General features: G+C 39.7%; 1 protein-coding gene across 1 annotated transcript in view; it reads right to left on the bottom strand.

Annotated features, from left to right (window-relative positions):
• LRP1B (LDL receptor related protein 1B) overlaps positions 1-27,914 on the bottom strand; it is a 1,445,547-nt gene that overhangs the window by 42,665 nt on the left and 1,374,968 nt on the right. The window contains exons 84-85 of the mRNA XM_033944130.1: positions 24,913-25,087; positions 10,281-10,385 (exon numbers count right to left, since the gene is read on the bottom strand). Of these exons, the coding sequence (XP_033800021.1) occupies positions 10,281-10,385; positions 24,913-25,087 (280 nt within the window). The remainder of the gene's footprint in view (positions 1-10,280; positions 10,386-24,912; positions 25,088-27,914) is intronic.

Raw genomic sequence — 27,914 nt, 5'->3', positions numbered from 1 at the left:
CCAGGCAACATATAACCAACCGATGATCAGGCGAACAGCATAGGCCTCTCTATCCCCGCACAATGTGGGGTGCCGTACAAGCAACCCCGGCTCACCGGACCCTTCCCGTTCAAGGAGGTGTCCCCTCGTCAGCGGTACGTAGCTGTGAAGATCATGGCCTGGCCTCCCTGCCGTCCAAGCAAGGCGACGTGCCCCATGTCTTAACCACTGTAAAGATGTATGCCTTCTATCCATATGCTGTGCTTACCTGCCAGACTGGCTGCGACAGTAGTGAAGGGTGGGCGGGAGGGAAGCCGCGTCTCTCCCTCGGGATCGCCGTGTCGAAAGGGCGACCTCCCTTCCGCTCACCCTTGTCCCCTAACACCCCCCCCCCCCACTTCTTTGTTGATTGGCCCTTCCTTCTCCCCCCTTCCCCCTCCCACCTCCCATCCTATCGCTCCGGCTTCGGCCGATTTGGCCGCGCTCCTCCCTAGGCGGGATCGGAGCTTGTTCTTTCCTCACTGCTTTGTTGGAATGTCCGCGTGGCCAGTCCGTTAAAATGCTGGCCCCCCTCCCATGACCAAATGGTTTTGGATTTGGATGTTTTGAACATGGCCATTTTTGTATTAAAAAATGGCCCTAAAGTTAGACATCCTAAGGGCCAAGAAGTCCAAAAAGGTCATTAAAAAAAATTTGGACGTCTAGCAGTTTTGAAAATAGATGTTTCCCTGCCCCAATATTTGGGCATCTTGCAGGATACGTCCAAAGTCGGACTTAGATGCACTATCAAAAATGCCCCGCACTGTGTTTTACAGATAGTATGATCCACTTGTTTATTTGGATCTTCTCCTGATCCACCAGCAAGATTTGCTTTCATTTTCTGGCCAGGTCTCAGAAAAAGAAACAGTTTAACACAACTGATCTGAGACATGTACAGTCAAACCTCGGTTTGCGAGTAATGCGGTTTGCGAGTGTTTTGCAAGACGAGCAAAATACTCAAGCAAATCGTGCCTCGCAAACCGAGCATTGACTCGATTTCAAAGGTTTCAAAATATCACGGAAGAAATGTGACGCAATGTAATAATCACTCGTATATTAGGACAGGGAATAGCTGAATTAGCAATGTAGCCATTTGTAGATTGTTGCAGAGTGTAGCAGTCATGTATTTTGAATGTTAAAAATTTACTTAAATCTGGTTTATCAAAGAACATCTAGCCATATTAGGGGGATATAATAAAGCTACGGTAAAATACACATTTTGCTATAGCTTAGTTGACTACTACAGGTTAGTAACTCCTACGCTAAAGGAGCACTACAGCTTCCAATCAACTTCACAAATAGTGGTATTCTGCTCACTGGGAGCATTGGGTCACTAACATATCACTCGATGCTCAAAGAACAGTAAACACAAACCCACCACCCCCATCCCCTTTTCCTCCAACAAAGGCCTTTCTGAATAGACCCTTCCCCAAACTTTGCTGACTCCTAATCCAGGGCTTTCTCCATGCTCCCAGATCCTCAATCAATGCCCCCAACACCATATAGACCCCCTGAGCCTACTTCCACTAAACCCTGGTGTCTACAGTAGTTTAACAGGGCAGGAGTGATCCCCAGTGGCTCTTTCTCCATGTGGCTCTTCCAGAATGTGCCAGTTATGGCTGGTATGAGGAAAAACTAAAACGGTTAGGGCTCTTCAGCTTGGAAAAGAGATGGTAGAGGGGAGATTGGATTGAAGACTACAAAATCCTGAGTGGAGTAGAACGGGTACAAGTGGATCGATTTTTCATTCCGTCAAAAATTACAAAGACTAGGGGACACTCGATGAAATTACAAGGAAATATTTTAAAAACTGATAGGAAGAAATTTTTTTTTTTTTTTTTAAACTCAGAGAATAGTTAAGCTCTGGAACGCATTGCCAGAGGTTGTGGTAAGAGTGGATAGCGAAGCTGGTTTTAAGAAAGGGTTTGACAAGTTCCTGAGAAAAAGTCCATAGTCTGTTATTGAGAAGACATGGGGGAAGCCAATGCTTGCCTTGTATCGGTAGCATGGAATGTTGCTACTCCTTGGGTTTTGGCCAGGTGCTAGTGACCTGTATTGGACACCGTGAGAATGGGCTACTGGGCTTGTTGGACCATTGGTCTGACCCAGCAAGGCAATTCTTATGTTCAGGTTCAAAACAACATCTCTTAACCTTTAGTGGTAGTCTCACAGTACTACTGCTAGGGGGGTCAAGCTGCTAAAGGAAGGGGGTAGTTACTAACTTACTTTAAGGGAATAACACATTTGTCTATTAACATGGGTTAAATGTCAAAATCATACATTATTTTATTGGAATGCATGTTAGTTTAAATAAACATACAGCTCATCACATAATAATGAGATGCAAAGTATGCCAAGCACTCCAATATTGTTATGCAAATCAAGTAGCACAACTTGGCCTTTTGCCCTTATATTGTAGCTTTGACCACTAGAATTATTACCATGAGATTTGAGCCACTCCACCTCAGATTTCTACTAGGCTTCAACAGATACCATTTTGAAACTGGGTTAGCAGAAGTTGGAGATCACTCTGCTCTATTCTACCAGATATCAAGGATTGGTGAGGTAGGCCTTAGGTGCTTACAGGATGAGGAACATTGACCAGGGATCTGGAGAACTTAGATTGAGGGTTTTCAAATTGATCAGAGAGGTCTTTTTTTGTGTGGGTTTTTTTTTTTTTTTTTGGGGGGGGGTCACTTAAAGAAACTGCCCTAGGAGCACATATTAGATAAGCAGTATTTTTCAAATATTAATGCAATTTGTAAAGCTGAATACAGGCTGTGCTATTCAATATGCATATAAAATGTTTTGCATGCATTTGCATTTTTTCATCTTATTATTTGCAATGCATGTTAATTTAAGAGGCAAATATCATGCATTATTCCCTTAAGGCAAGTTATTGCTACCTCACTTACCTCCCCCCTCCCCCCCTCCACCACACACACACACTTTTATGAAGCTACGTTAGGCTTATCGTTGGCTGCTGCGGTAAAAGTTTCAATGCTCATAGAATTCCTAAGAGCATTGCAGATAATACCACCACGGCCAGCGATAAAAAAGCCTCATGCGGCTTCATAAGAGGGGCTTTATTGTCAATTTGTTTTTGTTTTTCTAGAACAATATGGGGCTCATTTTCATAGAAAAAAATTCAAAAAAGATAGATGTCCAAAAGATGGCATAAACCAGCACTTTGACGTCTTACTAGTCAAAACATCCACGTGGCTATTTTCAAAGCTGACTTTCTAGACATCTTTCTAGTCATTTTGTCTCCAGTGTGACTAAATCTTAAGGGGGTGTTTTAGAGGTGTGTTTTGGGCAGAACTTGAATGTTCTGCAGGGATAATCAAACTTTTAATAAAATGTCCAGGGTACCATTTAGATGTTTGAAGCTAGACCTGTTTTTAAAAAAAACAAATAAGGGTCAAAAAGGCGCCAAAACTGAACAGATGACCGCTGGGGTGATTAGTGCACGATCCCCCCTTTACTCCCCCAGCTGTCACTGAACCCTTCCTACCACCCAAAGATGTGAAATAAATAGTACATTCCAGCCTGTATTACAGCTTCGGATGGCCACACAGACACAGCTCAGCAGTTCAGAGGGGCACTCTAAGGGGTACTGCAGCAAACCTGTAGACATAAGGGCTATTTTTGTGGGTTCAGTAAGTTTTCAGTGGGTTTTGGAGGGCTCACCATACAATTAAAGCAGATTATAGTGACAGGTGTACTTGGAACTGTTTAATGTGATTTTCATTACACTACTCCCTAGAGTGCCGCTCTGCTCAACTCTGCTCTGCTCAGCTGTCCGTGTGGACAGTTTGCTAAGAATGCTGGCTGCTTGAATGTCCTAATGGCTTGTTTTTCCTGTGTTTTTCATTTTGATGTCTTTGTATTCGAAAATAGCCCAGAAAGATAGACACACTAACGGCCAACATCTTTAGATAGGTCTTTAAAAAAAAAAAAATAATAACCAGCAAAAAAAAACAGACATCTTGCAGTTTTAAAAATGGACATTTTCTCTACTGGATTTTTTGGATGTCTTTCCCAAAACTCAGACTTAGATGTCCTATTGAAAATGCCCCTCTATATCTCTAACATTAGAAGTGGAAATCTAGTTGTAGGATACAAAACTCCCATAATCTGAAATTAAATACTTATGAAGCTATCAAAATTAATGAAGAGCCAAACTTCCTGAGGACTTTAGTTATGTTTACTTATGATTTATTTTTTTTTTTAACAGTGATATGCTTTAAATGCCAAGGCTGTAGGCACTCCTTCAAACGTCTATGTCTGATCTAAAAATATTCCGAGGGGACCATTAAAAGGTTAAGTATTACATAATTGAGCCCTAGAGTAAGAATTAAATTTTGAAACGCATGTGAATGTGCATGATTTCAACTAAAGTTCAATGAAGTTTGGTCTGAAATGATGTCAGACAATGTGCAGTGTTAAATTGAAGGTTAAACCTACTTGCATTTTGGTTCATTAAACGCAGTTAAAGTGCAAATTCCCTCATTCTGACAGTAGTAATCACAAGGGTTCACTTTCTGGTCACAGCGCTGACTTTTAAACCCCGCAGAGCATCTGCAGAATTTCAGTAAGATATAACTCCATTAAATAGTCTGCCTTTTGACTTGAACATGTTTTAAACTCAACACATAGAAAAAGCTGGTAAGAAAAAGAAACAGACAAAGAGCTTGGATAAGATCTACCCAACTTTCCTTGCAGATAGTGGAGTCAAATCCCAAACTAGCTCTTGCATGCAGCCCTTCCTACAGATGAACTGAACTAGTTTGAGAGCTGCCTAGAAACTTTGGGCTCCTTTTACTAAGCTGTGTTAGGGCTTTAACGCGCGGAATAGCGCATGCGCTAGACGCTTACGCCAGCATTGAGCTGGCGTTAGTTCAGGCGCGTAGCGTGGGGTTAGCACGCGCTAATCTGCTTCGTGAGCTAAAAATGCTAGTGCACCTTAGTAAAAGGAGCCCTTTGTACAATTGTCATTGGTTTACAACCAAAGTAGAGAATGACACGGTGACAAAATTCATCACCGTTCCCGTCCCCGCGGTTAACCGTGGGAAACCATCTTCATGTCATTCTTTAAGGAGAGAGGGAAGAATCAGAGTATGAATGGTCACAACCACTGACCCGCAAGCTTTGCTTTGAAGAATGATGGTGTAGAAGGACTGAGGTTGAGATAGACACTACAGAATGACAGTCTCTGGTATCCAGAGCAGATATTGTGATGTCATAATGCCTCATTCCACCAGTGCCTAAGAGCCAATCACATCAGTGATGTCACAATGGCTTCATTATCCTTGGCTCACATAAGAATCAGAGTATGAATGGCCACAACCACTGCCCCGCAAGCTTTGCTTTGAAGAATGCTGGTGTAGAAGGACTGAGGTTGAAATAGACACTAGAAAATGACATGGGATTATTTCCCGCGGTTATCCGCGGGGACAGGAACGGTGATGAATTTTGTCACCGTGCCATTCTCTGAACCAAAGCCCACAGTTTTCTGAAAACTTTGGCAGCAGGATAACTGCCTTTAGAAATTTTCAAATGAAAAATAATTATTTTATATCAAAAACTGAGTGGAGGAAATGGAAATAAATTAAAATCATATGTTTCTTTTAAAGAGGCAATCCAAATTTTATGTGCTGATCTAGATGGACTTAGCATAGAAATAAATATACTGAGCTAGGATCACCTTATTGAGATGTAAAAATAATTTTGTCTCCCAAGTGTAAGTAGGCTCTAAATATTGGTCAACTTAATTATCCGGAAGCAAGTAAAGGCAGGGAAAATAGGGTTACAAATTAAACATGGTTTAATGTATTAAAAATGTGACATGTTATCATTTCAGCTTGAATGAAAATGGACAGGTTACAAGTGACACTACCGTTCTTGTGAATTTACATTTGTTTGAAACATTATTCCTTTAGGATTTTATTATGAATAATAGTTAAAATATTTAACGTGTGATTTACATCTCTACACATACAGTGCATAGTAAAGTCGTGGTAAAAACTTTTAGGTGTACTGATATACAGTATTATTCTTTAAATGGGACATTTTTTAACCTAATGAGATGTCTCAGGATGCCATGCCTTTTTACTGAATAGATTACTGCAGAAAACTAAGGGCTTTGCTTTTTACCAGGTCTTAGTCATAATGGAGGTAATTTTGGGAAGGGGTGCCTAGAATGCTCCTATTTGTAGCATATGCTATAAAGGAAAGGACATGCACATTTGTCTTAATAGAATACCAGATTTGCATGTCAAACGTAAATTAAGGCATTATCACTTACACCAGCAATAATTGGTTGTACTTAATCTGCAAAACAATGCACACAGATTGTAGTATTCTGTAATCTAAATACTGAACTCTATACCCTGCCAACACTTCACCCAGATTCTTCCCGTGTGAATGCCCACTCTAAAACTACTCTCTATCACATTCAGGTGCCAATCTGTAGAATGGCATGAAGCCAGACTATTGGCATTTAAATGTGTACTGACACTTATACATCTGTATATGGCAGTATTCTAGCCATTTACATGTATTCTTGGCACCTTCATTATAAAATTGCTTCCATTATGAAAAGCTAGGGTTGGTATTCAGTTTTGCACAAAATATAATAACTTTCTTTATACAAATATTCTGGCACTTGAACAAGCTTCTGATTGCAAAGAGTTTTGTAGAACAGCATCTAATGGACACATGTTTCAGATAAACACAATTGCAGCCTGGGGTCATGCCATTTGAAACATTGCTATGGGCTGTATATTATGGGCTCCTTTTACTAAGGTGCGCTAGCGGTTTTAGCGCACGCTTAGCGCGCGCTACATTGTCGCACGTGCTAAATTCTAATGCCTCCCTAGAACACGTGTCAGTATTTTCCGTGTAGCGCGGGGGTTAGCACGCGCTAATCTTCAGTGTGCACCGAAAAATGCTAGCGCATCTTCGTAAAAGGAAGCCCTATGGGCTCTTTTTATGAAGGTGCACTAGCATTTTTTAGCGCACGCTACATTGCCGCGTGCACTAACCCCGCGCTATGTGCCAAAAACTAACGCCAGCTCAATGGTGGCATTAGCGTCTAGCGCGTGCAGCATGCGCTAAGCGTGCGCTAAAACCACTAGCACAGCTTAGTAAATGGAGCCCTATGTCTTCTATAAGACATACCATCTTGAGCTGACTGGTTGCAAAGTCCCTCAAGCACAAATAAAGAATATTATGTTTTCCGGTAGTTGTTAAACAATGCCCAATAATATGAAGATTTGCCCAAGGCTTTAAAATGTATCATGGCAAATGTAAACACACTTGAAGTGAATAATGCATCATTTAAAGAGGTTTTCTTTTTGCTACTAGGAAAACTATACGTTTCTTCAATGACAACAGGCTCTTTGATTTGTTAAATGCATGTTTATATCACGGAAGGATTAAAAATGGTCTCTGAGGAAACATTTCATGATTTTGCTGCCATGCATACTGAAAATGCATTTCCATGCATTAGGCCAGTTCATTAGCGAGCAAGTTCATTAGCGAGCAATATATATATATTTTTTTAAAATTCTTTATTCATTTTCAAACTTACAATAAGTGTGATAAAATGTCCAAACAATATCTATATCACTTAATAATCATCAATGGTAACAGTGATAAATACTTAACTCCCACCCTTCCCCCCCTTACCTATCAAATAATCAGCTGCAACTTACCCAGTCGTTCCTCATACGGGAGATCCTTGAGACCTGAGACCATTCAGCGAATGGCCACCAGGATGGTCTCAGGTCTCAAGGATCTCCCGTATGAGGAACGACTGGGTAAGTTGCAGCTGTACTCACTCGAGGAACGCAGAGAGAGGGGAGACATGATGGAGACATTCAAATATGTCACAGGCCGTATCGAGGTGGAAGAGGATCTCTTTTTCCTTAAAAGACCCACGGCAACAATAGGGCATCCGTTGAAAATCAGGGGTGGGAAATTTCATGGCGACACCAGAAAATATTTCTTCACCGAAAGGGTGGTTGATCGCTGGAATAATCTTCCACAACAGGTAATTGAGGCCAGCAGCATGCCAGATTTTAAGAAAAGATGGGATTGGCATGTGGGATCTCTTCATGGAGGTAGTTAGGGGGTGGGCCATTAATGTGGGCAGACTAGATGGACCGTGGCCCTTTTTTGCCGTCATGTTCTATGTTTCTATGTATCTACATTTCTACATAACTATAAAATTCCACCCCTCCCCTTCCCTCACAATTGAACTTGTAAATTTAAGGGAAATGAAAATTTCATCTAATCAGTACAATACTTTGTTAATGGCTCCCAAACATCTTGAAATTTCTCGAAACTACCCCGCTGTATTGCCAGAAATCTCTCCATTTTATATATATGACATAAGGAATTCCACCCAAAATTATAATTTAATCTACTCCAGCAAGTGAATATATTGAAATGTTTGAACATTCTATTTATTTGCAAGAACAAAACTGTTCGTTTTTGCTCTGTTCTAATGAACGTGAGCACTCAAGTTGCCATTCCTATTCTGGACCAGACTGCTTCTGTCCACTATTTACAATTTGCTGTCTACTGGGTTTACTGTATGTGGTTCACCATATGATAAACTTAAACTTACATGTGAATTAAGCTACGTTTCCTGCTTCAAAATATATGAAAGCTTCAGTCGATCTCAAAGAGCTCCTTTTACTAAGGTGTGCTAGCGTTTTTAGTGCACGCAACAGGTTAGCTACGCATCTAGAACTAACGCGCTGCATTGTAACGAGTGCTATTCTGTGCATTAAAGCCCTAATGCAGCATAGTAAAAGGAGCCCAAAGTACCAATGCTACTGTATAGAGTACCTTCATTTTAATTAAGCTTGGAACTACTGTAATATAATATCAAAAATAATTAATAACACTGGTAGAATCACTTGCATCCTCTGTATATTCTTTCAAATATCCTAGTGCCATGCTACACACCTTGGTCTCAGATTTTTTTAAATGAAAAAAATGAACAAATCACTAGATATTATGTATTTGTTTATTCAATCTTTTTAGCCTGTCCTGCCATAGCCTATGCCCATTTTCTACTTGTTGTGTATGCTTTTAAGTGTCATAGAATCAAGGTCTCAATATCCCTAAATCACACATGCAATTTTCAAGGCCAGGTAAACAGGTCTGATTGCTCAATTCCCTCCTCTGCTCATTAAAAAATATGCACAGGTTTCTACAATGTGCACACTCTTACCTAGATTTGAGAGTTCTTCTGGATGGGAAAAAGGCAGTTTACAGAGTTAAAGAGCACAGATCTGAGTCCCAAAGTTTCACAAAATATTTTCAGGCAGATTCATGCTCATAGAAAATGCAGGCAGAACTTCTGTTGGTATGTTAATGCCAATTAGATGCGGATCTTGCAACTACATAAGGGTTTGTGTTATAAGACATATGAGAAGAGACTGGAAGACCTGAACATTTATACTCTAGAGGAGAGAAGGACAGGGGTGATATGATACAGACATTTAAATACCCGAAAGTTATTAATAATAGAACCAAATCTTTTCCAGAGAAGGGAAATTGGTAAAACTAGATGGCATAGATTGAGATTATGGGGTGGTAGACTTAGGAGGAATGTTAGGAAATTCTTTTTTTACAGAGAGGGTGGTAGATGCTAGGAATGCCATCCCGAGCGAGGTGGTGGATAAGAAAACGTTGATGGAATTCAAGAAAGCTTGGGATGAACCCAGAGGATCTCTAATTAGAATATGATTGATATAAATTGAAGTATCAAGGCAGGTACCGGGCAGAGTTGCCGGACATGGCAATTACATTTAGGATGGGCCTGGGAGGGCTTCGGAAGCCCCAGCAATTTGGAACACAAGGAAGGTACTGGGCAGACTTTCATGGACTTAATCCCACAAAAGTTTGAGAAGGTTTGGATAGGCTGGAGGGAGCTTCAATGGCAGTTCCAGTAGTTGGAACCCAAGGACAGTACTGAGCGGACTTCTAAGGTCTATGGCCAAGAAAAAAAAATACTTTAATTAACTCATGAATTAGTAGTGCATGTCATTAAAGGGTAGATGGGATGGGACTGTTCAGATCTTTATCTGCTGTCATTTACTATGTTATCATGTTACATATGCCTGAACAATGTCTCCCATATGACTTATTGATATTATTTGATGAAATTCCCAGAAAAAAATATACATCTTGTTTGGTGACATCATAGTTTTCATAACAATTCCATTGATACAAGTAGTACTCACAGGCAGAGAGGTATATTTGTGTCTGGATCTAGCTGACATGTTCCACCATTGTAACAGAAACCATCACATAACTGACAGCTAGCAGCAACCTTTCCGTTAGTGCAACTGAAATGGAATGAAAAATGTAATAATTTTATTCATTTCAGCTATTATTACTCGAGGATAGTGTAAATTGTTCGGCGGGAAACTATAATCCTTAAGACGGCTATGAAATAACCAAGAAAAAGTTTTCAAAGACAAAAAATATTTTTCTATGTGGGCAAGCAAGTATTTACAGACTCAGAACTAGGGTGTGCATTCATTCCAAATGACACAGGAAATGTCAAACGAACAAGCAGAGAAAACCTTGCCTTAATATAGGAACAGAACAAAGCAAAAAAAAACAAAACACATTTTCTATGTTCTTTGTTATGTCATGGAGCACTAACAGCACTTCTGTGGGACTCAGATAAGTTTTTCATTGCTTTAGTTTCCTTACTACAAACTGTAAGGCATCATTTTATTGACAAGATAGTTTGTGGATTTGCTTATAAGCCTTTTTAAATTTCTTTTTCACTCAAAAGAGCACTGTGTGTTAAACAATATAAAACAGTCTTTATTCACAAACATAATTATACTAGTTACATTAACAGGTGCTAGTAAAACCTCCTTCCCTCACATGTCCCCTATTTTCAGCCCCAGCTCTAAACCCATTTTTATCCCCCCCAGCCCTCTTCTCCCATCTGTTCCCTTTCAGCCCGAGCCCCCTTTTCTCACCAGCAGCCTTTCCCTCCCCATTCCACTTCCCTGTCCAGCAGCACCTCTTTCCTGCTCCCCCTGTCCCTCTTCCATGCTCTGCCAAAAAACAGAAATGTGCAGCCACCTCTGGATAAGACGAATAACATACCTTTTTTAAAAGAGACTTCCACATTGCTGCTAATATTCAGATGCCTGAGCTCTTGAGAGGACAGAGTATGGCTTACTTGTGGTTTCTTCCCCCTCCCCCGTTGCCAAGTCACTGCTAATATTCAGATCCCTGAGCTGCTAATATTCAGATGCCATCTCTCTGTCTCGCAGCGGGCTTGCCAGCTCCGGCCAGACAAAGTTCATTTTTTAGTTCATAGCCGACACTGCATCTCCTCTCTCGATCCCCACCAGAATCAGAAGTCTTCTCCGACTCTAGTGAGGTTCGATAGAGGAGCCGCAGCGGTGGCTTTGAACTAAAAAATGAACTTTGTCTGCCACTGTGAGACAGAGAGATGCGTGGTAAGCGCGCATGCGCACTCTGCTGGCCACGGAACTACAGATCAGGCAACACGGCGGTAAGAGTGCGCATGCGCGCTTAGCGTTTTATTATAGTAGATTTTCAATAAAGACAAGACTTGATGATGTACAGGGCAGACTCATTTAGGCAGTTAATTGGTGCTGGTCACATATGAATTGTCGGCCCAGGGTAAAAACTGTGAAACATCGTTACGGTTCCCCCCGTAGAGGTCTTGATTAATTTAATTTAAACATAGGGCTCCTTTTACGAAGTTGTGGTAGCGGGTTTAACGCACACGACTTTTCATCACGCGCTAACCCCCGCGCCAGCTAGATAACTACTGCCTGTTCAAGAGGAGGCGGTAGCGGCTAGCGCATCTGGCGGTTTAGCACGCGTTAAACTGCTACCGCGGCTTTGTAAAAGGAGCCCATACATGCTTGTTCTTGAGGGAAGAAATTAAATACGTTTTTTTTTTGCCAATTGTTTTGTTCTTTTGATAGTTTTTGGCAAACGATAGGTTTTTGTTTTTGGCCTTTATCACGTCAAACGTAAAATGACAGAGGAAAATCCCACAATTTTCTTTTGTCCTAATAAACAATTTCTGATCTGAGGAAGAAGGGGTTACCTTTGAAAGCTAGTCATATACTATATTAACCCCCTCCCCCCCCAACACATACACTTTAAATGAAGCCGCATTAGATCTCTTTCCTTGGAAGTAACTCCTAATGTGGAACCTACATGCGATTTGGGTTGTTCTTCCCTACGTGCATCAGTTTGCACCTGTTCAGATGAAATTTCATCTACCATTTTGGTGCCCTTCAAGGTCCTCCTGCATTTTCTCCCCAATCAATTATTTAACAGCTTTCTGTAATTAGATTAACCCCCCCCCCTCCCCCACTACCAAACCCTGTAGTACGTCATTGAGTAAATGTACAAAAGTGGTAAGGCGAAACTTCCCTTGGCTCCTTCCTTTGTCCTATTAAACCATAAATATGCACGTTTCATTTATTTTGTTCGTTTATAATAGTTTATCATTTTGGGGCCCTTTTATTAAGGCACACCAAATGCTAGGGCGCCCATAAAATATAATGGATGCCTTATCATTTAGTGCGTGGTAATCTTCAGCATGCGCTAAATCAGTTAGCGTGCCTTACTATATCCCCGCTTCTGTCAAAACTTCACTGGCTTCCGGTGATTTCTAGGATTCACTTTAAATGTACCTGCCTAATTTTCAAGATCCTACATGGCATTCTTCCTCCCCTAATTCCACTATCCTGGAAATCTTTGAGACCTGACACTACCAGATCCACTCACATACTCAAACTATCTTTCGCCTTGTTAAAAGGCATCATGGATACAGGTAAATTAGGGAAATCCCTTTTCTTCAAATTCACTGAGCTTTGGAATAACCTCCCTACCCCGCTGCAGAACCTAGGCTCATTCCAATTATTCCGAAAGCATCTGAAAACCTGGCTTTTCTCCAAAATGTAAAGCTATCTATTTAAAATGTAAAGCTAGCTATCCTCTTCATCTATATATATAAAATCGGATGTATGTATGTATGTGCCGCGATCACGCAAAAACGGCTTGACCGATTTGAACGAACCTTGGTATGCCGATCCCTCACTACCTGGGGTGATATGTTCTGGGGGTCTCATGGCCCACCTGCACACATGGGCGGAGCTACAAACAGAACATCAGATTTCACCCATTCATGTCAATGGAAAAAAAAGTAAAAAGCTGCCATTCTCACAGTAATTCAAAAACGGCTTGACCGATTTGACCGAAACTTGGTATGCAGATCCCTCACTAACTGGGGTGATATGTTCTGGGGGTCTCTTCACCCAAGAATTTATATGTTCTTGCTCCTGGAGGTGAAACTAAAAATGTTGTTTATAATCAAGTTTTGTGTTAGTTGAATTGTATTCATTTTGTCAAATATTTCACATTATACTTTGAATATTTTACTTTTTATAAAGCTGTAACAATATTATTTCATTCACCACTATAAAGTATCTTTATTTAAATCCATTTACAGTGTTATTGCTATAATTAAATACCCGTGCAACGCCGGGCCATCAGCTAGTAACCTCTAATTTCTTATTATGTCCTTCCCTCATTTATTGAATTTATCTGTAAACCGTGTCAAGCTCTATCTTTATGAAGATGATGCGCTATACAAACTTAAGGTTTAGTTTAGTTTAATAAAAGGATCCCTTTGTTTCAAGTTTCAAATTTATTAAAATTTTGATTAAATGCAAATCAAGATTTCTTTTTTTTGTAACTCTTTATTTAAACACTGCGATACAAGTACAACATGTACCATGTTACATAAGTTGACAGATTTACACTGAACAAACATTTGACTAACAGGAACAGGTAGGAAAGGTGTGAGAACTACAAATTTAAAGAAAAGAATACAAAAAAGGGAGTCCACAATAGGAAGGGGAGGCAGTTAGAATTATCAAAGAAATCTGACCATATTTAAGATCTGTTTAGGAGTCATATGCATCCTGGAAAAGGTAAGTCTTTATAGTTCCCCTTTTACTTCTGCTACCCATTTAGATTATAAGGTTTTTGGGAAAGAGATTTAGGGGGAGGGGGATTTATCAAGGCACATTAAAAGTTTGCCTTTTATCACACCTTGATTTGCTGTGGGATCCCGGTAACTTGGGGCAGGAGAATAATGCTGTTTGCAAGCCACATCATAAGCAAAATTATTCTTGCAGCTCCTGGACCAACAGAGAAGGATCTCCCTCTTGCCTCAAAACCCCCTCCTGGCTTCAAAACTCCCCTGCCCCCACCTGCCAAGGGCTTGCCTTTAAAATCATTGGTGGTCTGGAGGGATCTTCCAGAAGAAGCAGGGCCCAGTTGCACCTGTCCAGTCCAGCGTCTACAGTAAATGTAATTACTGCTAGGGGTCATTTTGAAACTGGGGGTGGCTAAGATCAGGGGGGCTTGAAAACAGAGGAGGTGGATAGATCTTGATGCCAGAAGAACCATGATCTGTTGGCCTAGGACACTGGGCTAAAGGTAAGAGTCATTTTTACCATGATTTTGGGCCCTAACACAACATGTGGTGTATCATCACAAATTGCTTTAGGGTATTTTCCTAGTAATTATAGGCAAAATATGCAATTCCATGTTTTGCATCTCATTACTGCCTAACTCATGGCAATGTATTTATTGTTGCTGTATTTTATATCAAGCCACATTAAGAGCCAAATAACATGACTTAAGGATGTAGTGCTGCTTGATGAATTCCCTCCGTATTAAATTTCAATATTAATAATGGTGTGTGCTATTTTAGGTAGTACTAGGAAAGATGGTCAAAAAAAATCCAAATGGTTAAGGTCTTTTGTAGCTACTGTATATCTAAAGTACTTTAAGGAGTTGATTCTATAAATGGTGCCTAAGTCAGCCAGTGCCTAAAAAAAAAAAGGTGTTGGCCATGTGTCAGTCATGTTTAGGCACTTGAAATGTAGGTGAGGGTTTTAAAGATCTACATTTTAGATACCTACGTTTTTGGAGAATCACGCCTAACTCACGCTCCACCCACAGAAACACACACTTAGATGTTAGTGCCTATCTTTTATAGAATCAGATAGGCACTAGAGAATGACACAGGACAAATTTTTCTACGTCCCCACAGGAACTCATTTTCCCATCCCGGCGAGTTCTTTTCCTGTCCCTGCCCCATTCCTGCAAGCTCTGTCCTCATCTGCACAAGCCTCAAACTCTTTAAAATCCTAAGTAGCAACATTCTAGAGCTCAGATTGTGATGTCATAATGCCTCATTCCTCCAATGCCTAACCTCTGTCCTCATCTGCACAAGCCTCAAACACTTTTAAATCCTAAGTAGCAACATTCTAGAGCTCAGATTGTGATGTCATAATGCCTCATTCCACCAATATCTAAGCTCCTTCCTCATCTGCACAAGCCTCAAACTCTTTAAAATCCTAAGTAGCAACATTCAAGAGCTCAGATGGTGATGTCATAATGCCTCATTCCACCAATATCTAAGCTCCTTCCTCATCTGCACAAGCCTCAAACTCTTTAAAATCCTAAGTAGCAACATTCTAGAGCTCAGATGGTGATGTCATAATGCCTCATTCCACCAATGCCTAAGCTCCACTTTAAAATCAAAAGTGTTCAAGGCTTCTACGGTTAAGGCAGAGCGTACAGGAATGGGGCAGGGCCAGGGACAGCGGCAAAACTCGTGGGAATGGGATCGTGAAATTGAGTTCCTGTGGGGACAGGGATAAATTTGCCCCCGTGTCATTCTCTAATAAGGACCTATCACCCAAGTAAATTTTTAAACTAATTTTTGAGGCTGTTAAGGATATTTTGCCAATTAACCCCCTACCCTTTACTAAACTGCGATAACAGTTTTAATCACAGGGAGCTGCACTGTGAATGCTGCGCACTGTTCCCGACACTCATAGGAACTCTATGAGCATCGGGAGCAGCACAGAGCATTCAGCGCGGCTCCCTGCGCTAAAAACCATGGTTTAGTAAAAGGGGGGGGGGGGTAAGTTAGGTGCCTAAGAGGCGCTCAACTGTAGAATCAACCTATAACTTTGTGGCTATCAAGGGCAAATGATAAAGTGTACAGAAGTAATACATTTGTTCATCTGTCAAACAACACAGATAGTCCATTTTGTTCCCACAGAAACTAGATATGTTGTTTCATAGAAGATTTTTTTTAATTTTTTTTTGGAAGGAGCATAATAAAAGGTAATTAGGGGTTTTCTATTATGGTGTAGATCATAATTACCCAAAAGGAGATTAATTCACTGTTGTAATCCTCTTCTATTGTATCATAATGAAGCAATTTTGTATAATTTTGAACTCTTAAAAGAACAAAAAGTCTTGGTGTTGCAGATAGATAAATAATATAAAAGGGCTACGAAGTAGTAGCATGTTTTTGAATTGTATAATGATACTAGATGACTGTACAAATTTCAACTTGCTTTTTATCATCAAAATTAAATATGGAAAAAAAAACTACTGAGTCAAAAGTAGCTGAGTTCTTTTGTAATGAGTTGAATGCAAAAAATTAGGTGTTTTGTTTTTTTTTTAGCAAAATTCAAAAATGTGAGAAGTAATTTTCACTATCCCTTTTCCCTTTATCATTTGCTCCAAATTCTTTATTCTTCTAGTTCAAAACTGGGATCTCAATGATTTCCCTTTAGTTATTACCCACACACCTAGGCTGGTCAATTCAGAGAAGAGACGGCAAGGGTCCAATCTTGGGCTCCCGACTGCCATCAGAATTGAAGTTTCGCAAGAAATTAAGACCTTTCTGTTCGACTCTACCAGCAACTGAACCCAACATCCATCAACGCCAAACCAGACCCAAAACCAACAAACTCTCAGAGTAATGGATGCATGAAACCAAGTACTCTGCTAACACTGGATAATGACTGAAACAGATTCTACCTACCTCAAGACTTGCTTCCTCTAACTACGCTAGCTCTCCTGTCACATTCTCCTCTCCTTATGTTCTTTTATTGTACCTCCCGCAACACCTTAGAGTTGCATCAATCTCCCTTAATCACACAATATGTTTTCTTTATCTCTTCAATTCCCAATGATCTTAGCCTATGCTTCTCGTACCTATGCTGTAATGTATTCCTAAGATTCCTTTTACCGCTTCTTTCAGTTCTCCTTATTCCATTTTGTAAGTTGCCTTGAACCTATGCTGGCATAATGCAACCCATAAATCCCTGATTAGATTAGATTAGAATCTGGCTAGTTCATTCAATTGGTTAATGAGTTTGGAAAATGTTTCTGTGAATTTGATGCTATTATTAATTTGCATTTTGCTTATGCTTTTTTTCAGTAGCAGCTCAAGATGAGTTACATTCAGATATACTAGATATTTCCATGACCCTGGGGGGTTCACAATCTAATTTTTGATTTGCCCAAAACCTCAAGCAGCAGTGGGATTTCAACCAACTACTCCTGGATATCAAGGACAGTGCTCTAACCATGAGGTTATCCTCTACTACGCCTTCTCTAATGGCACTGCTTAAGCATTTTGTGGTTAATCTCTTTTTTTTTCTTAATTTGATTTTTTGAACAAGGAATGTTCCCTCAAGGCATGAATACTATTATGCTTATTCAATTAACGAAGGATTTCTCTAAATCTCCTGATCTGTCTACAAATTTATTTATTTAAAAAATTTATCAACTGCCTATATCTAGGCGGCATTACAATAATAACATGCACAAAATATAACAAACACGACTTTTTACAAACATCTTGGGTTACAAATTATCAACCTTTTGCTGGCATGCCATTTTTAGCAAAATCATTAGGAGCAAACCAACTTCTGGAATATTTGTGATCCTCAACAATTAAGGTTTAGAAAATACTTTAATACAGAGACAAATCCTTCTTTCTCTTGTTACAGATCTCTATATGACTGATCAGGACCACTGCACAATGTAGTTAGATTTGTACTCAGCATTCAGTGTTGTTAGTTATAATTTATTGCTATATAAATTGAATGCTATTAGCATTAAAGGAACAACAAGGGCTTGGTTTTCTGTGTGTGTTTTTTTTTTAAAAGCAATCACAGCTATAGGGTGAGGAGACACAGGGACTAATTTTCAAAAATGAAAAACGTTCAAAATGTGGCATAAAGGGAGAGATGTATATGTTGTAAACACTTAGGGGCTCATAATAATAATAATTTTAAAAAAGGGTTCAAAAAGTGGCCTAAATTGGTACTTGGATGATCAAAAAGGTAGATCGTCCAAGTATCGATAATCAAAACTGATTTATAACCAGCTTAGGCCTTTGCCCTTCCTCTGAACGCCTAGAGTGAAAAGAAGCTTTTTTAGAGGAGGGGAGGTAGGCGGGAGGTGGGCCGACCTAGACTTAGTCATACTGCAATTATAGCCAAAAGTTTAAGGAGATCGCCCAGTCAGAACTTATATGTTTTGACTTAGACCAATTCAAAACAGGTATAAGATCCGAGTAGGGGCCGCTTAGCTGATCGCGGCTGTTTAATGTGCTTTTTCTTTTGGACATCATGTTGTTTTTTGAGGTTTTTTTTTCAAAAATGGTTCAATAAGCTAGATGCACTGAAGACAAGCACATCTGAGAAATGACCATTTTCGAAACAAAAGACAGACATTTTTCTTTTTTGAAAACAGTCATGCTCATTATTGGATTTTTGTACATCTTCCGCAAAACATCCAAACTTGGATTTAGACATCATTATCGAGAAATCCCCTATTAGCGTTTTATCCTCATCCTAGAATCCATGATTAAGTTTCGTCTCCTATTCTATTTAATGCATTTTTCTGCTTACTTCATTCCCTGGGCTTATCATTTTGCATACAGTATATGCAGACAATATTCCAACCATATAACTTCTTCAACTGATGAAACATTTATTTCCTTTTGTATTAACTTACCTGCTGAAATCAAATGAAGAAAAAACTTCTATAGTATGGGTGAATGAGAGACAGAAGGCCTCTTTTACAAACCTGCGCTAACGGCTGCCGTATGGCAACAGCCCCAAAGCCCTTAAAATCTCTATGGGCGGAGACTTAGAGGGGATATGATAGAAACTTATAAGATCATGAAGGGTATGGTGAAGGTAGAGAGAGACAGGTTCTTCAGACTGGCGGGGGCAACAAAAACTAGAGGGCACTCAAAAAAATTGAGGGGAGATAGATTTAGAACAAATGCTAGGAAGTTCTTCTTCACCCAGAGGGTGGTGGACACTTGGAATGCGCTTCCAGAGGAGGTGGTTGAGCAGAGTACGATTTTGGGTTTCAAAAAGGGATTGGACGAGTTCTTGAAGGGAAAGGGGATCCAGGGGCATAATGAGTAATAGATCAGTACAGGTCAGTGACCTGGAGGGCCGCTGCGGGAGCGGACTGCTGGGCGTGATGGACCTATGGTCTGACTCGGCAGAGACAATGCTTATGTTCTTATGTTCTTTGGGGCCGTTAGCGCAGCACAGCTGCTAATGCGGCTTTGTAAAAGAGGCCGATAGAGGGGCATTTTCAATATGACATCTAAATCTGATTTTAAAAAATCCAAACATCTAGCAGAGAAAATGACCATTTTCAAACCAGAAAAAAAAACAAGCGATGAATAATTTATTTGACTTGCTGAATTCAAAACGTAGCTTGTTTGCTTGAATATGGTTCTTTAAATGCTAATCACAATTTGCTTTACAGTGGCAGCAGATAATCGCCACATGCAATATTCCTGAATAGAGAATGACAACAGGGGCAAGTTTTTCTCCATCCCCACAGGAACTCAATTTTCCTGTCCCACCCCCGCACGTTATTTTCCTGTCCCTGCCTCATTCCTACCAGCTTCGTCCTCATCCGCACAAGCCTCAAACACTTTAAAATCCTAAATGTCCAAGGCTTGTGCGGTTAAGGCAGAGCTTAAAGGAATGGGGCAGGGACAGGGACAGCGACAAAATTTGCGGGGACCGGACGGGGAAATTGAGTTCCTGTGGGAATGGGGAAAAATTTGTCCCCGTGACATTCTCTATTCCTGAATAAAGAATGACCTAAAGATGTTTATAAATCATGAATTTACAGTGTGTTATGATGGTCTAATTCCATGACAATAAACTCAGTTGTGATTTCTATATATAAAGCAGTGCCTGCTCTATATAGGGTTATGATTAATGTACCCCCCTATCCCTGCTTTTAGTTGGTTTTGCCCTTATGTGGGATTGGGTTTCCTTCTTTATTTCCTACTTAGTGAAGGTTTCTACACTCTTTTGGAACTTCGCACCTGTTCGATGATGGTTCTTGTTGAAACCAGGTACAAGGTAGCAACTATATCAATATTTTATAGGGGCCCCCATACTTCTGCCTGGGATTAGCTCTTCATCTATGGATACAGTGTGAGAAATGCAGCAATGGAAGACATACGCAACTCAACCTTTTCCTTATGTGGACCTAGTAAGCTCCCTAAAAATATTGGGAGTTACAATTGATGATGGATTAACTTTTCATGAACATATTACAAATACAATTAGAATATCTTTTTTTAGATTGCGTATGATCAGATCAATTGCTAAATTTTTAGAGCCTAAATCATTAAACATACTTATTCACTCACTCATTATTTCAAAACTCGATTACTGTAATGCTTTACTATTAAATATCTCTCAGAAAGAGAAAAAAACGTCTCCAGATAGTCCAAAACACAGCAATCAAATTAATACATAATTGTAAAAAATTTGACCATGTCACACCACTTTTTATTGAATCTCATTGGCTCCCTATCTCTCATCGTATTACCTTTAAAATACTACTTTTAGTTTTTAAAACATTGATCTCAAATGAACCTCAATTTATCAACAGATTACTTATCCCATATTGTACTCCTCGCAATTTAAGATCAACCAACCAAAATCTTCTAACAGTTCCATCATTAAAAATTATTGGAACTCGTCGTACTGACATTTTTTCTGTTATAGCCCCACAATTATGGAATAGCTTGCCCCAATATCTTAGAGTAGAAAAAGATTTGAAGCAGTTTAAAAGTAGCTTAAAAAGTTTCCTTTTTAAAGACGCATATAATGTATGAAACTAATTTTCCTAATTCTTCTCCAACTTATTTTTTTCTCTTCTCTTTCCCTTACCTCATGTTTTTTCCATTCAAATTCTTTTTTTTTTTTTTTTTTTTAAACAATTGTAGTTTTACCCTTTCTTTCCTTATGTGTCCGTTAGTCTGTATGATTTTATTTTTAACATTGTACTAAATTTTAACTAACCTGTTATTTGCATTATTTTTTGTAAATCGCTTAGTAAATTAAATAAGCGATCCAACAAATCAAAAATAAACTTGAAACTTGACACTTTCAGTTGAACTGGAGATGGTTCAGGGAACCTTCTACAGTCTGTGTCCTGTTTAATGAGAAAGATACGTGGGATGGAGTGGGCTTTGATGGTCCTTGTGACCCTGGGCAAGCCACTTAACCCTCCTTTGCTCCAGGTATCATAAAGTGTGAGCCCATTGAGACAGATAGGGAAAATTGATGTAAAAAGCACCAATCCATAAATTGGAAAATGCAGTATATCAAGCACCAATAAACCATAAATCAATTCAAGTAGTTGTGAAGTAAGGTCAGTGCCAGAGAGACTTCTAGGGTCTGTGTCCTGAAAACAGCAAAGCTAAAAAAAATAAAAATAAAAAAGCACGAAGGGCCTCACAAAATAGGATAATGGAATTATCTTTTTCTTATGACTCGAGTTATGCATAGTGAATGTTTGTTTGTTTTATTTGTTTAAAGTTTTTATTTATTTTGTAGTACGGAGCTCTGATGCAGGCACATTTGCCGAAACACGGTCTGTGTCATGAACTAAAGTGGTGGTGTCAAACTTTGGAATGCTCTGCCAGGCATACTGCAATTTTGTGTTGGAAAGATCAAGTTTAAGAAAATGTTTAAAACGCAGCTCTTTGTTAATGCTTTCCTATGAAAATGTTGCTACTTCTATGTTTCCTGTAAGATACAGTGCCAATGAATATCTGGGTTTTAACATTGTTTGTTCATATCCATGCAACTAAAGGGCGATTAGTACATATTACACGTGTGTTACCAATATGTTAACCGCATAGTTTTATGCGGTATATAAATTTTTAAATAAATTATAAACTCCATTTTTCTATTCTGTCAGGCCCTTGGTGCTTTTTATTAATGCTTTGCTGTGTAGTGTGTATTTCAATTCCCTCTTCTGTTTGGTTTCTGAACATGGCAAAGTCAGATCACTACTACTATCAATCATTTATATAGCGCTGAAAGGCGTAGGCAGTGCTCTACATTTTGACAATTATAGATAGTCCCTGCTCAGAAGAGCTTACAATCTAACTTGGACAGACATGGTTTGGGGATGCAGAACCCAAGGTGAAAGGAGTTAGGAGTTGAACGCACTCACAAAGAGGTGGGATTTTCACTGGGCCTTGAACAGTACCAGAGACGGAGCCTGCTGTAGGGATTTGGGCAGCTTGTTCCAAGCATACGGCGCAGCAAGGCAGGATGGAGGCTGGAGTTGGCAGTTGAAGAGAAGGGCACAGATAGGAGAGACTTACCAGCTGAGCGGAGCTCACAGGGGAATCATAGGGGGAGATATGTGAAGAGAGACAGTGAGGATTTGGTGAGTGCATTTGTAGGTCAGTAAAAGGAGTTTGAATTGTAGTCTGAAATGGATGGGAAGCCAATGAAGTGGCTTTAGGAGAGGGGTAATGTGAGTATAGCGGTTCTCCCGGAATATAAGTCTGCACAGATTGGAGGGGAGCAAGATGGCAAAGTGGAAGGCCTGAGAGTAGCGAAGTCAGGATCGCATATGCATATTTTATATCACAAAACCCTATTGTTCCAGTCCCAGTAAAGACCCCTGGGGACCCCACTATTTACCTTTCTCCATTTAGAATATTGACCATTTAAACCTACTCTGTTTATTTATTATTTACTGGCGTTTGGATTTATTGTATATATTTTAAATCACATTCATATCATATAGATTGCCTTAGGGTCAGTAGAGGGGCCAGAAAAATATTAAAAAGTAAAGGGGATAAGATTGAGCCATGAAAAATATCTGAAGTAGAATCATTGAAAATTACCTTTGATAATAATAATAATTTTATTCTTGTTCCTTTCCACCAATTTCAAAAATTTATTTTATTTCCTTGGGAAAGAAGAAGACCCCGGAGGACAATCAAGAACCAGTAATAGATATATTGGACTTAACAAATCTATTAGAGAAGTCAGAATCAGAAGAATTAATGGTTGCTATACTTTTTGTTCAACTAGCATTAGATTCCAATAGAGAATGGCTTTTGAAGTTGTTTTTTAAATATAAAGATGTTTTGTTTCTGAATCAAAAAATAAGAATGTATCCAGATGTTTCTAGGATAACTCAGAAAAAAAGGAAACAGTTTTTGCTCTTGAGGCAACAGGTGTTAAAAATTGGAGCTACATTTATATTGTGTAAATGTTTAGTTAATTATAGGGGAGCTAAATATACTTTTTTTGAATCTGCACAGTTATCGAGGTTCATATTGGATAAGGAGGTGACGACTGCAAGTAGCCCCATTTGTAACCAAGATAATGTTCCTAGTTAGTAAATTGGGTCCACTTCAGCCTGCTTAAAATGTTTCTTATAATAATCTTGAATTAAATAGTCTCTGATTTGTGATACTCCTCCCTCAATGATTGTGGACTAATTAACAGTAGAAAGAATGTTTAATTTTTCTTATATTGCTTTATGTGATTTACTGTATGGTGGACACTTTTATTTCATTATGATTGTTCTTATCATAAAATTTAAACTCAATAAAGATAAAGTAACAAAAAAAAACCCAACTTTATTCTTTTATACCGCCATAACCAAAAGTTCTAGGCGGTTTACACAACAAAGAGCTGGACAATCAGCGAAATACAATAATACAGAAAAAAATAAAAATATTTGTAAAATAGAATTTCAATAATAAAACTCACTAAGTAATAAACTTATCAAACAAAGTGGTCTTAATTAATTTCTAAAAAGTGCAATAGGATAACATAGCTTGCTGAATACATTTACATAACCAAGATTGTTGTCTACCAGCTTGAAATCTAAGAAGGTCTTCTATCTACACCCATTAATTTTTGCTAAGCATATAAGTAGAAGTTTCTAGTTTCTCTTGATGGTCTATGCAACACAAAATGATAATAGATGAACCAGTCCAGCCTAGTCCAGTCCAAACTTTGTTCCTTTCATCTAGCTGCCTCGTATGCTTGGAATAAACTACCTGAGTTTATCTGTCATGCCCCTTCCCTTCCCTTGTTTAAAAGCAAACTGAAATCCCACCTTTTTGATATAGCCTTCAGTCCATAACCCTACTCCCCACTGTCCACCAACCTAGCCAGCACATTAACCATTCTCCTTAACTGTGGCATCCTGTTTGTCTTTCTTGTCTGTTTAGATTGCAAGCTCCTTCGAGTAGGGATTTCCTTCTTTGTAAGTCTGGTAGCGCTATAGAAATAATAGTAGTGTAGGAGCAATTCTTTTTTTTATTTATTTATCATATTTTTAACATTATCATTTATACAAATAATAATAAAGAGAGGAAATTTACAGAAAAAGAAAAGAAAAAGTAATTATAAACTCCATGGATTATATCGCTAATTCCTCAAGTCCACATAATTGAGAGAGAACATCCTGGTATTAGCTAAACAACGGAGCAATTCTTAAAATATTTTAAACCTTAAAATGACCTTGTGACTCTTATTTACAGCAAGTTCATCTTTAACTGCTACTGACCAAAATTTTCCAACTCTGTAGATTAGTTCATAAACAATAAAATTTAATAGTCGTTAGGTCATCCTCTTTAATAAAAACTACGTGCAAACTTACTTGCAACTTATATCACTGCTGTCCTTGCTTATGATACATTGCCCTCCATGGCATCTTAAACATTTGTCCACTTCACATTTTGGCCCTTCGTACCGCACGGGACACACGCACTCTACAGATCCATCTTCAGAAATGGTGCAGGACTCCGAGTTTACACAATAGTGGTGGCATATATCTGCAGGAAATATATGACTATACTGAGACTTCAAATTGAAATAAAATTGATTTTATTCAAAACACTGTGCTAATTTTGCATTGTCAGTTCATTTATAAATAATTCAAAAGTGTTTAAGTACAGAAATGCCTTCCGTGTAATGACCAGATTAATCTGTGTTATACAAACTGTTAGTATAATTTGCAGTAAACAAAGCAACATTATTTATTTATTGCTCAAATTTGATTAACTTACTCGTCCAACAATGCTTCAAGGCAGAGAACAATAAAATAGGATTAATACACATTTTAGAGTACCATAATAGAGTTTAAATCCAAACTGCCAGCCCACTAGCAGAAACCACTCCCGCCAAATGTGGCAAAATAGTCAAAACCCATTATTTGCTTATATAAAAAGCTGGAAATAATATAGGCCTCTTTTTACGAAGGCAATTATTACGGCGAGCCACATTAATTGCTCCGATGCCCATAGGGATTAAATGGGTATCGGAATGTTTGCTGCACAGCAGCTGCTACCACACCTTTGTAAAATAGGTGTGTGTGTGTGTGGGGGGGAGTTATAATATGTAGCAAACCAGATAAAAAGAGGTTAAACCCTCCCAGAGTTAAGTTTGAGCCTGTACACAGGGATATTGAAGGTATTTAAGCTGATTTTCTGTGGAACACGAAAAATGATACAGGGTCCTTCCCTCAACCCAGATGAAAACCTTCTCCATTTATAACCATAATAATTCCTAGCCTTTGATTGTCTTATTATCCTGCTTTCTCAATATGCATCAAAGTGGACTACAATTAAAACTTTTGGCTAATATCCAAAATTTTTTAAGCAGGCAGGAGCCTCTCCTGGCCACTTAAATCAATTACCATAGCCTAAACCCTGATATGTGGTACTTTGTGAGCTAGATTCTGTAAATGGTGCCTAAATCGACAGCTGGCAAGAAAAACGGTGCTGACCGCGGGTCAGTCATGCTTAGGTGCCTTTTAAAGAACTGTGGCTAACGGCACCTACCAGAAAACCTAGGGCCGATTCTATACATGGCGCCTGCCGTGGCAGGCACCCAGCAAATAGGCGCCTGCCACAAGTCAATCACTGACAAGCGCCGCGTATAGAATCAGGCATACAGGCGCTTAGCAAGGACCCTAGGTGCTGGAAATATAGGCCAGGGTTTCACAAGCCTACATTGCAGCACCTAAGGTCCTTCATGAATCACAGCCAGCGTCGCCTAGTGATGCCGAAGGCTGCCACTACCCCTAACTATGCCCACTGCTGGCCTTCGGTATTGCTAGGCGCTGATAAGCACCACGGTCCAAGGTGCCAGTCAGGTAGGCTATGTAGCCGGGACTTTTCTAAAATGAGTTTTAATGGTGGAATTAATTGCACCACTTAAATCCAATTAAACCAATTAAGTTAGGCAGCGGTAGGGCGGCTACCACTGCCTAACTTAAAGCACTGCGTTGAGAATCTGGCCCTTAGCGTCTGCAGTATAGACCAGGGTTTTACTGGCCTAGATTAGACGCTAAAGTTCTTTAGTGAATCGTGCCTAAGTCCTGCTCTGTCCCCCAACTACACCCAGTTAGGCAAAAGGTGCCATTAGGCGACGTGCTGTAGATGTGATCCTACAGCACCTACTTTTTTTAAAATGAGTTTTTAATCTGTTTTAAATGACACAATCAATTATCATGCCAATTAAAACAATTAAGTTAGGCAGCAGTGGAATGCCGTTTATAGAATATAACCCTGTGTGTCTAAGGGCTCCTTTTACTAAGCAGAGCTAGCGGTTTTAGCGCGCACAGCGCGTGCTACAATGCCACGTGCGCTAGACGTTAATGCATCCATCGAGCTGGTGTTCGTTTCTCCGCATAGCGCGGGCCTTAGCGTGCGCCAATCTGCAGCGCGTGCTAAAAAGCTACTGCAGGTTATTAAAAGGAGCGCTAAACAATTTGAAAATGAGACACTGACACCCTCTTTTACAAAGGTGCGCTATGTTTTTCAGCGCACACTAAATGTTATCACGCGCTAAACACATGCTAAATGCTAATGCATGTATGTTATCCTATGGACACAGCGGTTAGCACATACATTGATTCAGCGCGCGCTAAATGCACACTAAAACGCTTAGCAGGCCTTTGTAAAAGAGGGCCTAAATATCAGAACAATGTTTTTTTTTTTTTTTAAATAAATAAACATTCCTGGTATTGTTTTTTCCTAGATGGGAGAAAGGTTTGACCCCCAAGAGGATACTGATTTATATTTTTCAGCTAAGAAAAAAAAGTACTAGCTCTATTATTTGCATGCCAGGTTTCAGGTTTTTATTGGGATGTTATACTGCAAATCAAACATACTTCTAAGCGCACCCACCTCCTGCAGGCACCCCGCGGGCGGCGGTCCCCGATATATCGGCGTACAGCCGTTGGAGTGGGGATGCGAAGGATGATCGCCGCGGGAGCCGGAGGGGGCCGCAAAGGTGAAGTAACAGTCGAGGGGAGAGGAAGGGGTGCCGCGTGAAAGGACAGTCGAGGGTGGGAGGAAGGGAAGCCGCGTCTCTCCCTCGGGATCGCCGTGTCGAAAGGGCGACCTCCCTTCCGCTCACCCTTGTCCCCTAACCCCCCCGCCCCCCACTTCTTTGTTGATTGGCTCTTCCTTCTCCCCCCTTCCCCCTCCCCCCTCCCATCCTATCGCTCCGGCTTCGGCCGATTTGGCCGCGCTCCTCCCTAGGTGGGATCGGAGCTTGTTCTTTCTAAGCGGTTTATAATCTCTAAAAAATAGATAGGGAGTAAGGGGAATGTGCTTAACAAAGACAATATAGTGAGGGAATGGGAGAAGAACT

Source organism: Geotrypetes seraphini, chromosome 5 (genome assembly GCF_902459505.1).
Source record: "Geotrypetes seraphini chromosome 5, aGeoSer1.1, whole genome shotgun sequence".
In the NCBI taxonomy this organism is placed as follows: domain Eukaryota; kingdom Metazoa; phylum Chordata; class Amphibia; order Gymnophiona; family Dermophiidae; genus Geotrypetes; species Geotrypetes seraphini.
Note: the sequence above shows the minus strand (reverse complement) of the source record. Positions and strands in the feature narration are given on the sequence as shown.